This window comes from Anomaloglossus baeobatrachus, chromosome 5 (genome assembly GCF_048569485.1).
Source record: "Anomaloglossus baeobatrachus isolate aAnoBae1 chromosome 5, aAnoBae1.hap1, whole genome shotgun sequence".
Lineage (NCBI taxonomy): Eukaryota > Metazoa > Chordata > Amphibia > Anura > Aromobatidae > Anomaloglossus > Anomaloglossus baeobatrachus.
The window spans coordinates 367887186-367903128 of record NC_134357.1 but is presented as its reverse complement, the minus strand read 5'-3'; the positions used below and the strand labels follow the sequence as shown (position 1 = coordinate 367903128).

The 15943-nt window shown below is 44.7% G+C and overlaps 1 protein-coding gene across 1 annotated transcript in view; it reads left to right on the top strand.

Annotated features, from left to right (window-relative positions):
* VAT1 (vesicle amine transport 1) overlaps window positions 1–15943 on the top strand; it is a 47420-nt gene that overhangs the window by 23430 nt on the left and 8047 nt on the right. Inside the window, exons 2-4 of the mRNA XM_075349976.1 lie at window positions 10338–10545; window positions 15269–15439; window positions 15824–15913. Coding sequence (XP_075206091.1) covers window positions 10338–10545; window positions 15269–15439; window positions 15824–15913 — 469 coding nt within the window. The remainder of the gene's footprint in view (window positions 1–10337; window positions 10546–15268; window positions 15440–15823; window positions 15914–15943) is intronic.

Here is a 15943-nt window from a genome sequence, read left to right as displayed (position 1 = left end):
TGGAGGCAGGAAAAGGAGTCAGATCAGTTAGGCTGGAAACACATCTATGCGAGTAAAATCGGTCCGACTGGGCTGAAAAATACTCGGCTGATATTAGTTCACGTTAGGTGCGAGTGCAACGCAACTGTGATGCTTTTTGCTCGCGTGTGTCGCGTTTGCGATGCTAGTTTCATGCAACATCTTAATTATATAAAAGCTATTACACATGTCATTTAATTTACCTTTGGGAATGTGATGTCACATTCATTTGTTGAATATTTAATGAGCGAAGTTACTGCCACACTGGCAAATGTGAACGCTGGTGCGCGTGTGTGATCCTACTTTTAATCCCCTTCCATAGGAAATCATTGGGACAAATGGTGCGAGAAACTCGCAAAAAAGCAACATGCTGCGATTTTTTTTCTCAGTCCGATTTGGACTGAGAAAATCGCAGATGAGAGCTGAATCATTCACTAACATGTGTCCGATTACTATGCGAGTTTTTCTCGCATTGCTCTACTGCGAGAAACTCGCAAGTGAGAAGCAGCCCTTAGAGAGTGAAGTGGGAGCAGAGGAGACTGACCGTGTCCGGGTGTGTGGCCCGGGCACTCAGCAAGGTTGGCACAGTGGTGACTGTCTGCAGGAGAGGCTGATTGGAGTGAACCGTACGGACCGGGGACGGGCGGTGGCCCGCCGGTACCGGATCTGGGAGCTAAGAAGCCAGCACCATTCGGCAGGGCCTACGGACCCAGACCAGGCTAGGAGTTGCCGTAAAACCAGTCAAATCCATTAGCGAAGGGAACCTCTGGGGTTTCCCAGCAGTCAAGACCCGATTGAAGGCAACAGCTCACACCATAGAGGGAAAGTCACCGCCAAGGCTACAGTTCCCAGGGCCAGAGCCTGCGGGCCAAAGGGGCTCCCTCAGAATCCATCCAAGCTGGGGAGCGGGTTACCGGTGGGAAGCCATTGGAACCGTAAACACGACACAGGTGCAGGGAAAGGCAGTCACCGTCAACCTACCGGGAGAACAACCGCAGCCGCCTGTGGGACCCGTCCATCCAGCCGTTTTTGACCAGAGACTGTGTGAATTACTGGCTGAGTGAGTACCGCAGTGCAGCACAGCGCTGCCCCGCGACCCTGCAACTCGCCAGGCCCCGTAACCCGCCTGCCATCCCTAAAACCCCTCACCAGACCCTGGGATCCAGCCCACCGCTCGAGCCACCACTGAGCAGCAGCAGCCGGACCCGAGCAGTGGGGGTGAGCACAGCGTCCCCTCCTCCACCCGCGACAGGGTGGCTCAAGAAATTGCTTTTTTTTCTTTCCAAAAATCTCATTTATAATATAGTACAGTTGGAATTTTTAGTACTGTAGTGCACATTTAGTGCTGGCTTTTTGTTTTCTTCATGGGACTGTAAAAAGCATTTTATTAGCCTGGATTTGTATAAAAGCAAGGGTAAACTCTGCAAAAACACCCTGTGAACATAATTAAGATCATCATTCTAAGGGTTTCTGCCCTTATAAAGTCTAAGTGCTAGCCACTGTTGGGCCTCGATACACTTCTTGATACACCTCGAAAGTGTATCCTCTAAATCCTTGTTGGCTGTGGATATAAACATCCTTGAACTAAAGTTGTTACCTTGGGCCTCTATCCTTGAGCATGTTTAGTTAACACTTGGGGAATAATTCATGATATTTGGGCTTTAACGTCTGAGTTGAGATTTTACTTGTCCTATTCATCAAAATGGTGCACATCACAAACTTTGTAAATTTCCTCTTCCCTTTTGCACATTTACAGAATATTCCAAAAAAATACCAAAATGGCTAACTGATATACATTCAGTTTTTGAACATGTTGCAAAAATAATTTCTCACTTTTGTCTCTCTGGGAAAGCCACAATGATGTAAAAATCGTATAACTAAACCACAAAAGCCAACTTGAAGGTGCAAATGGTGATGAATTTATTGCAAATGTTCACACATACTGGCTGCTATATAATGTGGAATCAGACCCTTTAGTAATTTGTGTAAAACCTCAGGTTCACACTTCACATGAGAACTCAACAAGAGCGTCTTGCTGTAAGCTGATGTAAAGTCATGTTTTCTCTCTAAACATCAGAGCGTTTTGTAATCTGTTAACCTAAGTGTTTGAATACAGAATGAGGAATCGTGCACAGATACATGGTCCATTGGGCCCTATATATAGCTGGGGAAGTGTTGCCTAATTAAATATTAAGGAAGTAACAAGTCAACCTAGTGGAACATTCGTGCATGGAAGCAGAAAGTCTGCCACTTCATATGAAGCTCTAGTTCGTATATCTGGCCAGATCAGGATCTAAGCTAGTGTAGCTCCTCATGGTAGATGTGAACAGTAAAAACATAAGTATTCTGCTTGAATTGGTAGAACCCAACAGTTCTTGGCTTTGTACCTTTTTGACTATGGAAGCCCATGAGAAACAAAATTGAGACGATATGTGGACGTGTTTTCAGACGTCCAGTCTCATTGGCAGTCACATTCTGGTGATGATCATCCAAGTGTAGAGAACTTTACTATATAGATTAGTGTTGGGTTAGCCATCCTGTGATTGAAACTGCTGAAAAACCACTGACAGCTTTAGCCTTTTCCACCCTAGGTGCCATCCATTTCTATTGCAGGTCAACTATAATAAAGCTAATCACACAATGCTTTAGGAATTAAAAGTATCATGTGGACCAGAGAAGATGGCATTTGGCATGAATCAGATTAGTTACTATAATCCTGGCTTCTATTACGGTTAACCCCGACGTTTTTCTTCTTGCATGGTGAGAGGCGGCTGTGATGCTCGCTCTACAATAGGGGCTTGTCTGGGTCCTGTGGTCTCTGGATGGTTGAAAGAATGTGAAGAATTGAACAGCAGGGGAAGAGGTGAGGGGGTGGTGAGGAGCTTCATACCAGTGTTAAGGCTGGTCAAGAGCATTTCAACATTTATAGGCTCACAATTAGCAAAGTTTCCCAATAATTTGCACATAGGCTATCCTCTAGATACCACTTGTTATAGTTGATCAGGCTTAGGTCCACAAGCCCTTTTATTTTTAGATGGGCAAACTAATGTACATCCATGTTTCCCATTTTACTATCAAGACACTGGGAAAAATGTATATTAAAACACCACTCCAGTGGGGCAGAGGGTTTACTTGAGTGGTGTGCTTGCTCCTCAGGTTGTCACCATTTGGATGGAGTTGAGACCTCTGTGCTCATGAAACACTGGAGCAGCTAGCAGATCCTACATTTTCAGAGACTGACCAAAGCTGAAGGGATGGGGAATGGCTGTTGCAATGAGGCTATTGATTCTTGTCCTTTTAGCGTGCAGCATAGATATATAAAATAAGACCAGTCTTTTATATTAGAATGCGATGAGTTCAGCTATAATAAAACTGATCTTTAGCTGCACGCAACAGATCCTGAGTAGCCTGTACAGGGGCAGTGCCAAAGGGGCATTTGTTTGCATAGTCAGACTTTCACGGAGTCAGTGGCTAGTTATGAGTCTCTGTAGACTAGGATTGTGAAGTGTTTAAATTGTAGATGAGCCATTTTCTATCACCACTCCTCCATAGACGTTTGAATCAAGTGTTTTTATTCCAATAGTCTCCTCCTTTGGACAGAGCTGGAGAAGCTTGCGTTTTTCCCTTAATAGCTTAACGGCGTTCCTACCAGAATACAGAATTGGCGCTGTATCGCGTTGCATTAATTAAGCAACGTCTGTTTGTGATTGCTTCCTATTGCAGTCTCTGGTCGGTAATCAGACTTCCAGAAGCCAGACTCGCCCACCTCCTATTTGCTTCATTAAGGCAGATTCCATCTGTTGAGAGCACTGTGAACATCAATGGGTCTGGGTTAAAAGGAGGCAACTCAAAAAATTGGAGCTTCACCTGGATCCTTCTCCTGGAATTCAGATTGACCAAGCATCAGAGTATCTGGTGCCCTTAGGTCAACAATAGTTTGATATTTTTTGCCTTCTAAAGTGTAGTGTGTATAAAGTTGTGATCTGTGTAATAGCTAGCGATGGTTTCTGGCTTGTGGTGAGCGACCTGTAGGGGAGCCTCTAGGTCCACACAACAGTTGGACAAGTTGACATTGGAGTTGATTTCATTTTCCACTGCACAGTGAGCACTTCACGATGAACTTTTGCTAGTGGAATAAAATCTCTGGAACGTAACCAGTAGCTTTGTCTGACTTCAGCCTAGAAAAATGATCTATTGAACTGCCAAATTCATACAGGAAGTGTAAGTTGGCAGAAGTTTTATTTCTGAACCCTTGTGGAGTTACATTGATGGTCTGCAGCACAAAACGTTAACACTTTCTGGATGTTATAGCTACATACATACAAGATAAAGTTCTGAAGGGCTCACCATGAAAATAGTTCAGTACTTTCATAAATAAAAGCCAAGCTCAAGTGTTGTATCCCTTCCCCTTTCCAACTTGTCCTCGTAGATTTGACGCAACGTTTGAGGTCTGCCTGGTATTGTAACTCCAATGACTGGACTAAATTGAAAGGCAATGAGTTTGGTTTCAAACTTCCAAAACCATCCAGAAAAGATGTGGCCTGGAAATGTAGTGCTGTCGGCACAGCTCCTTCTAGAGACAGAATTGCTGGTTGTGCTCGTCTCAAGGTTGCTGTGTCTTGTAAACCTTATTCTGGAATATATCCAAGCACTGAGCTGTTTGAAGTCGTGTTCATTTACAGATTGGACTGATTTGATTTTGTCCTGTTGCCAAATATTAATTAAAAGCTGCAGTTCTTGGCTTTCTTAGACAAGCTTGTATTGGAAAGTTGAGCCTGATAAGCTGGCAGTGCACTTGCCTTGGAAGGTCTGCCTTAAATAACAAGCTTGCACCCACCTGAGACATCTTTAAGGAGACTATAGTTTCCAGTGATCCATTGTTTTGACTTTGTTCTAAAATGGATTGATCTGTGCCACAACCTATTTTGGTGGAAGATCTGGTTCCCAGTTTAGCAGTTTTACTGATTCAGAAAATGGCAATATAGAACCAGTTTCAATATTGTATAATGGACAGACACTAGTAAAGAAAAATTGAAGCGGTTTAGTCTGCTTTGGTATAGAGGCGTTGTCCTGGGAAAACCACTCATCCCTTTCATTAGAGAAAATGGGAGATGGTTGGTTTATATGAACTTCCAAAGGGCTTGTCCACAAACGGAAGACAGATGTGATGTAGACTTGTAGCATAGGAAATATTTTCTCTATTTGGTTCAAAAATAACTCCACATAAGATATATATCCTGTGTAGAAAAAAAATCAATGGAATTGTATTGCAGTTTTATTTATAAATACATCTGGAATCATTACTTTGACAAAGGGGTCCCCAACCTTTTTGTTGAGCTACATTCACATTACCTTAGGCTCATACATGTTACTGCAACATACCGCATGTTAGTCAGCTGTATGAGCCATTGTAGCATTCTAACTCCTATAAAGACATAAGATTGACACCCCTCTCCAATATCATTGTATGGCTTCATCTTTGTATATGAGCTATTAATGGCCCCATTTTGGCATGTCCCTTTCATAGCTCCATCCTGGTCCATGACCCCTATCATGGCTATAGCCTAGTATGTGGCCCCATACTCATGTCCACCATTCTGGTAAATGTCTGTCACCCTGGTATATATTCCCATCCTAGACCCCGTATTGGTATATATCCCCATCCTGGTCTCATTGAATGGTGCTCTACTCTATAGCTGGGCATGCAGGGGCTAGCTGACATCGCTGTCTGTGCTATAGTGACACTGGTGCATGATTGACATCATTTCTCAGTTAAAGGGACATAAATGTCACTTACTAGCCACAGTTCAACTGGCAGCTTGTATTGCAGGGACCTGACAGGTCTGTTCTGCAGTGCATTCCAGCTGGATGTGCACCCTTGGATAGTCATATACTCTGACATGGATAGAAATGACCACGTTTGGTGTGGTTTTTTGTTTTTTTTTGCATAGGGAAGCTGGCAACAAGCCTTGCTAATCGCCTATCCAGCTCCTCCAAGGCATGTGGCATTTCATGATCGCCGTCACTAATGGACATGGCTGTGTACACTGAAACTGTTTAAAAATCAGAGGCTAGGGCATTAAACTTTACTAGGTTGGGGAAGAACAGTTCTGGGGTGAGGGGCATAAAACACTGGGGAACTACAGTTCAGGAGGCGGCCTATGCAGCTTGGTGAGTTGGGGCAGGCACTACTGGGGGATGCTGGCAGCGCAGCAGCTAATCTTAATCTGTGGAACAGGAGTGCATTGCTAGCTAGCTCCACCCACAGATACTACTTCAGTGCTCTTGAATGCAGTGAACACTGCTTTGTGGGTTTAAAGGGTCAGCAACCAGGGAAGTGCAGCTGCCAACCTGAGCACTGTGGTCCTTGTTGGCAATTGGCCTGGCGGTCACAGAATAATCCCTGATGGCAAGTGGGCCCTTATCTTTCCAGGGCCTTGTTACTTGCCCAGGCACACAGCGGTCCACCCACCCCTAGGCCTGGTCATGGTCGCAACTGTGATTTTGTTCCTTCCCCTAACTCCACTATCTTCTTTAGTTACCAATGGCAAGCCACATGTGGCTCACGAGCTAAAGGTTGGGGACCACTGCTTTTTAAGGAAACCTGAAGGGACATAGCCTTTGGGAAAGGACTGCCTAAACTGACAGCTAACAGTGGAATAGCAGAATTGTATGTGCCGCCCCAGCAGCAAATCAAACTCTTGGATCCGGGGTTAGTGTCCGTTCGTGGCTAGAGGGTCTCCAGACCTGGGCACTTAGGGGTCACGCTCAAATGTAAAGGGGGAATTTACAGGGGATATAATAGTTTGTGACACCACCCGTGGTGTGCGGTAATTGGGAGTACTGCCATTGGGTGTACCCAGGGTGATGGAGTGGTGCAGCTAGGTGATGTTGCCCTGCAAGGCTAGGGGTACGCCCGGGACGCTGGGTGGTAATGCAGGGATGCAGTGCAGGGGTCAGTCAGGTACTCTGCAATGAAGCAGACCCTGACAACAGGGTAAACAAAGTCTCTGAGTACTGCTGCCTCTCAAGGGGAGCTTGTCCGGGTCCTGTCCCCTGCAGTACTGCCTGGTGGTCTGTAACCTGCCTCCTGGCACTAGATTTTAGAGTGTCCGTTGTGGTCCGGTCGCTTGGAGCTAAGTGGAGGAGCCTGCTCTCAGGGCTCACTCTTGGGATTTCAGTGGGCTGCTTGCTAGGAAAGCCCTATCCCCCCTCGTTGTGCTAGTGCCATGATTTTGGAGCTAGTGGGAGTGGGAACAGTCCATAAAGGCCCCATTCTCAGGTTAATTGCCAGGTTGCCTGAAGCCTCTCCCCGACATGGGGTCCGTGTACCCCGTCGTGCCTCTGGTCCCAAACCGTTGATAGGACCAGGCTGCTGACCGTCCTCTTTCACGGGTCCCAGGCACATAGCCTCAATCCCCTGTGACCCCCCCTCCTTTCTCAATCCCCTGCAACCTAGTTTCCTCTCCCCTGGGAGCTCCAACTCCCAGCTTCCTCAGCTCCTCACAGCTCAAGGGTTTCTCAACAACTGCACTGACTTTGACACCTCCCACCTCCCTGTCTGACCCCTAGGTGGGTGGCCCTATTCCTGCTTAAGCAGCCCACTGGTGTGCCTGACAGGTGTGGTGTAAAGGGTATCTGGGACTTGTGAATGCTGATGGAGGCAACACTGCAGGATGGAGACCCAGAACCATGAGGGGTTGAATACTGCACTGAAGAGAGCGTGCAGTACCCTGTGACGACCTGAATAGTCCAGGGGCGTCACATATACATGCCCTTTATGGTTGTCACTTTAATGGCAGTATCGGATCTGAGGAGACGTGCTGTCTCTTTAAACCTTGAAGTGCTGGCATATACATGGCACTGCTGTCTTCCTTAACATGAACGCTAGTAACCCAAACTGCTATACTCTAACCTCAGTCGTAAATTCCAGTTTCCTTGCTCTGTTTACATGGGAGGTGGAATGTTTCATCAGGATTTGGTTTCTTGGCTATTCTGCAGATGGAAAATGCTCACCCTCTGAGCTTATTGCTGTTGGAGATAATGTGGCCATACAATGTCTGCCCCGTTAACATCCACGTAGCTTCAGATGTGATCCTTCATTAAGCACTCCAGTAGAGCTGCAATGTACTGACCCAGCTACAATGCCAAGAGTCGTCCACGCTGTGTGGCTGGGATCTGTCAATTTTCTGGAAAGGAGCATTGAGATGTGAAGTCTTCATGTACTTTGTGTAATATCCAGGTACATGGCGAGTTTCCTAGATCAAATTCTACATGGGCCCATGCCAAGGCTTGAAGTCTGCCTCTCCGCTCTTGCCTTCACTACTTATAGGTGTCGGATTTTTCTGGCCATCTTTGACACTGGTTCCTTTACATCATATTTATGTAGCTTAGAAAGAATGAGGCCAACATGCAGTTCTAGCTCATTAGGTGTGCCATTTGTAAGCAAAACGCATGGATAAAGCACATGTGTAAAACGGGTATGGTCAGGATGTATAGACACCAAAAGCAAACAATAAAAAATTCAATGAGGGACAGTACTAGTTTAAAAATGAATATAACTTGATACTGACTTATCACTTGGGTGGTAGATACATGGGTCACTTATGTTATGGGTTGAATTAAGTTCTTTTACAAAGGCTTAAGACTCTTCAGTGTGACAATCTCAAGACTAAATGCCTTGTCAGATCTGTAAGCCTGAGATGTAGCTATAGATGGATGTCAGTTTTGACCATGATTGCGATCTTTCACACTGCTCAGATGTGGCAGTTCAGTCATTCTTCCTGCACATGATCTTAGTTTCTGGGCCAGATCTCCTGACACTGACTTTGCCACAGCGTTCCACATTAACCCTTGTGACATAGCAGTGTATAGGACTATGGAGTCACAAAGCTGCACACCACCCCCTCATCACTGGTTACTTCATGTGATTTTATTCCAGGATGGTTACATCACTTTGTGGGTTTTTAAATCCTTATTTTTGGCAGCAATCTAAAATGAAATCTGCAGTGTGGTGTTTGGGGAAATGCTGAGGCAGGACTTCTGCATGTTGCAATATTAAGCCTTGTGGTGCCACATGAAACAATGTGTTGTGGTGGTTGCCACACTCCTCCTGATGTACGTGTGGTGCTTTGAAACTGCAGATTCTCCCCCAAAAAGTTAGCTACAGTAGAGAAAAAAAAATTTGAATGACTTACGGCTTTCATAATACAGTTTTAAAAAAACTAAATATTGTAAACTAGGAAGCTGAACAGACTAATTTAGGTGAATGATGGTCTTGTCCATAGGGGGCACAAGTTTATAAAATCCGTGGGGAAATCTAAAGTGGTGAGACCATGCTAACACTAGTGATTACAGTGTATAGACGTAACATTCATGAACCTCATCATGGTTAGACCACATCTTGGTAAAATCTAAATGGTAAACTATATAACTTTTGTTTACTTGGTTGGCCCTTTTCTCTAGAAACAAAGATTCCCCTTTTTATCATCAATCACCAGGTTTTTACCACGGAGAGCCACAGAATAGACAGATCCTGATTCCGGGGTTGTCGCTTATTGTCACTTTGATTTCTCTGCTGCATATTTAGCAGGTATTTGAATGTGCAGCTCTATAAACCCTACCCACACCAATGATTGGCAGCTTTCTGCATCTATCTATATACAGAGCTGCTAATTAGTGTTTGGGATGGGGTTATACAGAGCACACGTGTATGCTTGACTACCTGGCAGCAGGCCAAATAGTCCTGCAGACTGTTGGTATCGCAGACACTGAAGCTGCAGGTTCCCAGATGGTTTTGATATTTCTTTCCCTGAAATGCTAAGGCATTTTGGAGTTTCATATCCTGAAGTGATAGCTGGGCTGATTCATGCTGCCCATGGTTCAAGCACAATGAAATGGCTGTCAGGTTTTTTTTTATTTTTGTGTTTTTTTTTGCTCAGCCAAAACTATTGCACTTCTTCTAAAGCAAATGTCAATGTTCCTATCAGACCTGGCCAGCATCTGGAGAATTGCCTGATGTCCCAGATCCCGCCTTCACTTTAATTTTTGTCCTATGGTTGTTTCCAAGGTGATTTAAGCTACATAAACACTTTTAAGCCATTGAGAACTTTCAATTTTCTGTAAAATGACCTCTTGTCCTGTTGAGGTTAAGGGAAAATACGTTCACATGCTTCTTCCCGAACTCGCTTCACTGAGGTGCAAAGCACATTATTTATAGGGACAGGCAGATATGGTTCTCAGGTACAGTATATAGTGATGAAATGCTAGTGCTGGGCACACTAACATCCACTTGACATTAAACTTTTATTTCTTTTTAGGTTGGAGATAAGGTGATGGTCCTCAACCGGTATGGCTTATGGCAAGAACTGGTCACCGTGCCAGCCAATCGTACATTCATTATGCCTGAAGGAATGAGCTTTGAAGAAGGTGCTGCCTTTCTGATCAACTACATCACTGCTTACATGATTATTTTCCACTTTGGCAACTTGAGACCAAAACAGAGCATCCTCATTCATATGGCAGCAGGTAAGTCTTCAGTATTGGCAATGGCTGCATTGGATTGGGTCATGCCTACCTTTCATGAAGGTTGTGGGTTTAAAAATAGATACTACAATTTCCTGGCCAAGCTACCAACCAGGAACACTTGATTCTCATTTGGTCTTTGTTTTGCCAACTTTAAAGTGTGCCGTGAAGACATGTTTAATAGTAGCATGGAACAGATTCCAATCCTGAGATCACATCCTGCGTTGGTTTTGTCTGGTAACTTCCTTACTCTTTCCTGCCTGTAATGATCGCTCTTCCTGTCCAGTTATGGTATTTCCTGTTTAAGTTCAAGATTTGTACAGGAAGAGAATAAATCTGACTACAAAGACGTCTAAACAAAAGTGACGGGACTGCTGCTTTGTTACAGGGCATGCTGCAAAGGCAACCCCCCCCCCCCCCCCACACCACAAATGGTACATGTGAAAAAGCTTTGTAATATATCAATCTGTTCTCTTCCCACCTGATTCTCAATTTGTGGGTAAGTATCTAATGATTGCTTATTATGGAGATAAGCAATGACTATGCTGAAATTTCTATGGATAGCTGTAACTGTTCCAGGACCTCTTACAGCACACTCTGTAGCTCCTCCAACTCCATAGAACGTTAAGTGCACCAACAGTCATCTCCTATCTTGGTAATGTAAATCTCACTCAATACAGAAGAAAAATGTATGTTCAGGAAAGATCAATCCAGGACAAGAAGCAAATATCTGATTATATTGCAGAGCTGCTGCTTTTCACTTGTACTACTTTCATGAATTTAGTTCTGGAATCTGAAGGGTGGAGTTTATGCCAGCTCATCATTGTGAACAGTGTAAATGTAGAACAGTTACTGTGCTGCTGGAGATACGACACATCTAGAAGTAAAATACAAGGTGGTTTAATTCAACGTGTTTCGAAGTGTAACCCCCACTTCATCAGGAAAACCACTATTATGACCTACTCATCATATTGGTGGATTTCCTGAAGTGGGGTTACACTTAGAAACACGTTGAATTAATCCACCTCGTATTTTACTTCTAGATGTATCGTATCTCCAGCAGCGCAGTAACTGTTCCAGTGTTCCCGAGTGATCTTTGGCTTCAGCACGTGGACTCTGCAGCAGCTGGTTCCAGGCTTTACTTCTGGTTGTATGATGCACAACCCAATAAGGTGAGCACATTCCCTTTGTATTCCTTGTTACTGGGTAAGACCCTATTGTGCTCTTTTCCCTCCAGCTTTTCACAACTCGTCATTGTCAGGTATGTTAAAGGGAACCTGTCAGGTGCAAAACACACCCAGAACCACAAGCATTTCTAGGTGCATATTGCTAATTCCTGCCTAACTGTCCCAACTGTAGCATAAATAAAGGGTTCTCTTGACTACTTTTTCTAAAGATTCCATATGAAATGGTAAGGTGGCCAGCAACTAGTTGTAAGTGTTAGTTCTCTAGGCCAGAGGTTCCCAACTCCAGTCCTCAAGGCACACAAACAGTGCATGTTTTCAGGATTTCCTTAGTATTGCACAGGTGGTGATTTAATCACCTGCAAAGGTGCTGAATCAAACACCCATGCAATGCTAAAGAAATCCTGAAAACATGCACTGTTGGTGTGCCTTGAGGACTGGAGTTGGGAACCTCTGCTCTAGGCTAATTGGCCCCATTAGCATGTCCCTGTGGGTATGCTAACATGCTAATGAATGCAGTGTCTTCTATTGATTCTTGCCTTCCACACGAGGCTGCACCCCTCTCCTCGGATTGGCTGTGCACATTTCTTTGTTTCGTCCTGCACTGCGTCAGAGCCATGGTCACGTTCACCTCTATTGCCATAACTGGACTTCGGCGCAGTGTGCACAATCCTGGAGTTTGGGTCATGCGCTACTTCAGTCTGAAGCCAGGATGTGTACACCCAGCTTCATAGTGCGCATGACTGAAACTCTTGGCTCATGCTCACTGAGCAGAAGTCCAGCAATGGTGGCAGCAGAGGTGAGCACGACCATGCTGCTGACCCTGTGCATTTGTTATGCTTGCACGCTAAAGCTGGTGTCACACTAAGCGACAGCGACGTCGCTGTTACGTCACCATTTTCGGTGACGTAACAGCGACCTTGTAAGTCGCTGTTATGATCGCTGCTTAGCTGTCAAACACAGCAGAAGCAGCGATCATAACGTCGCTGTGCTACATGTGCAGAGAGCAGGGAGCCGCGCTTAGCGCTGGCTCCTTGCTCTCCTAGGTACAGTACACATCGGGTTAATTAACCCGATGTGTGCTGCAGCTACATGTCAGTGCAGAGAGCCGCGAGCCGCGCACACTGCTTAGCGCTGGCTTCTTGCTCTCCTTGCTACAGTATACATCGGGTTAATTACCCGATGCATACTGCAGCCACATGTCACAGTGCAGGAGCCGGCACTGGCAGCAAGAGCGGAGGCTGGTAACCAGCGTAAACATCGGGTAACCAGGGAAAGGTCTTCCCTTGGTTACCCGATGTTTACGCTGGTTACAGCTTACCGCAGCTGCCAGTGCCGGCTCCTGATCGCTTCATTTCGTCGCTCTCTCGCTGTCACACACAGCGATGTGTGTCACAGCGGGAGAGTGACGACCAAAAAATGAAGCTGGACATTCAGCAACGACCGGCGACCTCACAGCAGGGGCCAGGTCGTTGCTGGATGTCACACACGGCGACGGGACGTCGCTGCAACGTCACAGAAAATGGTGACGTAGCAGCGACGTCGTCGTCATGTGTGACACCAGCTTAAGGGGGTCGACTATCCAAGGGAACTAATGCCCTTGCGATTAGTTGCTGGCCTCATTAGCATATCAAAGTTTCTTAAAGGATCTTTATAAAAAGGGTCTGACTGCTGGAAAGCCAGAAATCCTAAGAACTAGACTCTGTAGCCTTGCTTGAATGGACCATAAGTGTGCATGCCTCCACCTATTTCAGCAAAGCTGATTGACAATAGTGATGAGTAGGCCACTGAATTTTCAACAGTTCCATGGTGTCATTGCTTTGTTTCTGTTACATGATTTAATGTTTGCAGTTTAGAAAGTCTTCTCTTCCTGTAGCCCTGCACAGGTCAGTATACCCTCCTTTCATCCTGGCAATGTTGTTAGCCATCTTCGGGGAAGCATCTATACACAGCTCTGGTTCAAATTTGTCTTTGTACCTACGGGTACTGTGCAGAACTACAAGAATTCATCTAGAAAACAAACCACCTTCTGGAATGTTCAGGACCACCTGCAGGTTGAGTGACAGATTTATTCCTGTCTCCAAGATCCTATCCCAATATGTAGTATAGTTCTCCTGATTAGCTATGTCGCTTACCTCATGTGCAGGGCTTTGCAGCTTGGGTATCCATGGTTATGACCAAGTGGTCATAACCATGGATACCTAAGTTACTGGAATGCCCTGCACATGAGGTAAGTGACATAGCTAATCAGAACTATACTGAACTTGTAATTGGAAGTACTTGCTAATATTGCACCTACTACATATTGCGATAGGAAAACAACTTGGTTATTTAACAAAAAGCCATGTATAAGTGCATAGTGTTCATATTTGTGCTGCTTTTCTACCTCACCGGCTAAAACTTCTGCTGGTTTTTCTAGATCTGGGGTTTATTCTCCAGACATTCATGTGATCAGCTGAGCTGACAATCTCCCACAATGCACTGCTCTCCTCCCAGGAATCCAGCAGATTATTGCAACAGTGTCTAAACAAAGGATAAAACTTGCAAGAGAGAAAAAGATGATATATTGAATTTTGTGAGCCTGTTAACAAACTGGGGTTCAGTACTTAACCTAGTTGTGCAGTTTTGGGGTACATGGCCACAATCAGTGTAGTGGTGGACTCCTATATTCGCTGCATTTTCCTGTGCAGGAGACTCAAGCGTCTCTACACGAGAAAGTAATATGTTGCGGATAGAAAACCCGCACTGCAGATCAGTTTATGCAGCGTTAAAGCAGTTGTCATGTTTCTATTCCAGACACTGCTTGTACTGTACTAGTGTTTTGGAAGCAGCAAAAATCCTGATCATTGACACCTCTCCGGTTCAGTGTGGTCTTTAATGACAGACCGATCACTCTGCGACTTGTTCTGTGCAAACATTACAAGCGTTTCCCACTTGCTGCTTCGCCTCACATCTGTGCGTTTTCCATAGTACAGCACGTAAAGGAACCTGATGTGATAACTAATCGGCTAAGTATGGTTGTCTGCTGCTACTCGTGCACAATGTATGCATTTTCCACCCACTCTTACAAGGGAATGTGAATTCCAGGAATTTATAGAACAGATGACATGAATCCGATTCTTGTGCAGAAAGTACAACAACAGCTTTTATGAGAACTGACCTCTGGGACAGCGCCGCTACAGAAAATGAGGCTAATGTGGAATAATCCTTCACTGTCATAATGTGATCAGAAGATAATCCTGGAGTTGTGGTGACCATGACCCACTCCACTGTAGTTGGATTTATTGGTCATTTTATAGCGTGGAACATGGGCACATGCTGAACATTTAAGTTTTTTTTTTGTTTTGTTTTTTTTTTTTACGGCCTCATCTAGTTAAAGGGTTTATTCATAATTTATATAATGGTCATGTTTCTCTAAAAGAGGAAATAAAACAAATTTCCCTTCATTGTACCTGGTATTGGTCAGACCATTTTGTAATCCTGGACAATCTTTAATTGCTGTTACTGTGCTTGGCAATCTAATTTTTCCCTTCCCTCAACAGGTGGAGTTGGTACTGCAGCCATTCAGCTCTGTAAAACCGTGAAGGACGTCACAATATTTGGGACTGCATCTGCTTCCAAGCATGAAGCACTTAAAGAGAATGGCGTTACTCACTCGATTGACTATAGGACAAGTGACTATGTTGACGAAGTTCGTAAAATCTCCCCTAAAGGTAAACTTTTGCGTATGGTTAGCTGTCAAGGGCTGGTTGTAAACTAATGAGTTAGTGGGTGGGGGATTGACTGCTGTGACAAAGGGCAAAAAAAACATGGCCAGATTAGTTGGTTTGACTTTCATGGGTCAGTAGTTTTTGACTTGCAACAACTTGACTAAATGGAAGAACACACTAGACTACTAAACTACCTGAAACCTCACTAGAGCCCTAAGTGCCTTGTGATGGAAAGGGCCTTTGGAGATGTAGAGAATGGGGTGCATACTCTAGAGGTATCAGCAGGGTATAAATTCACTAGGTGGTATGTTAATACTTCACCCCATATGATTAAAAAAAAGTGCCTCCCCTCTCCATCCCTTTTTCCCTTTTTTCTTTCCCTTCCAGGTGTAGACATTGTCTTAGACCCCTTAGGAGGATCTGACACTTGTAAAGGATACAACTTATTGAAGCCCATGGGAAGACTAGTCATTTATGGTGAGTGTTCCCTGAATGTACAAAATAACT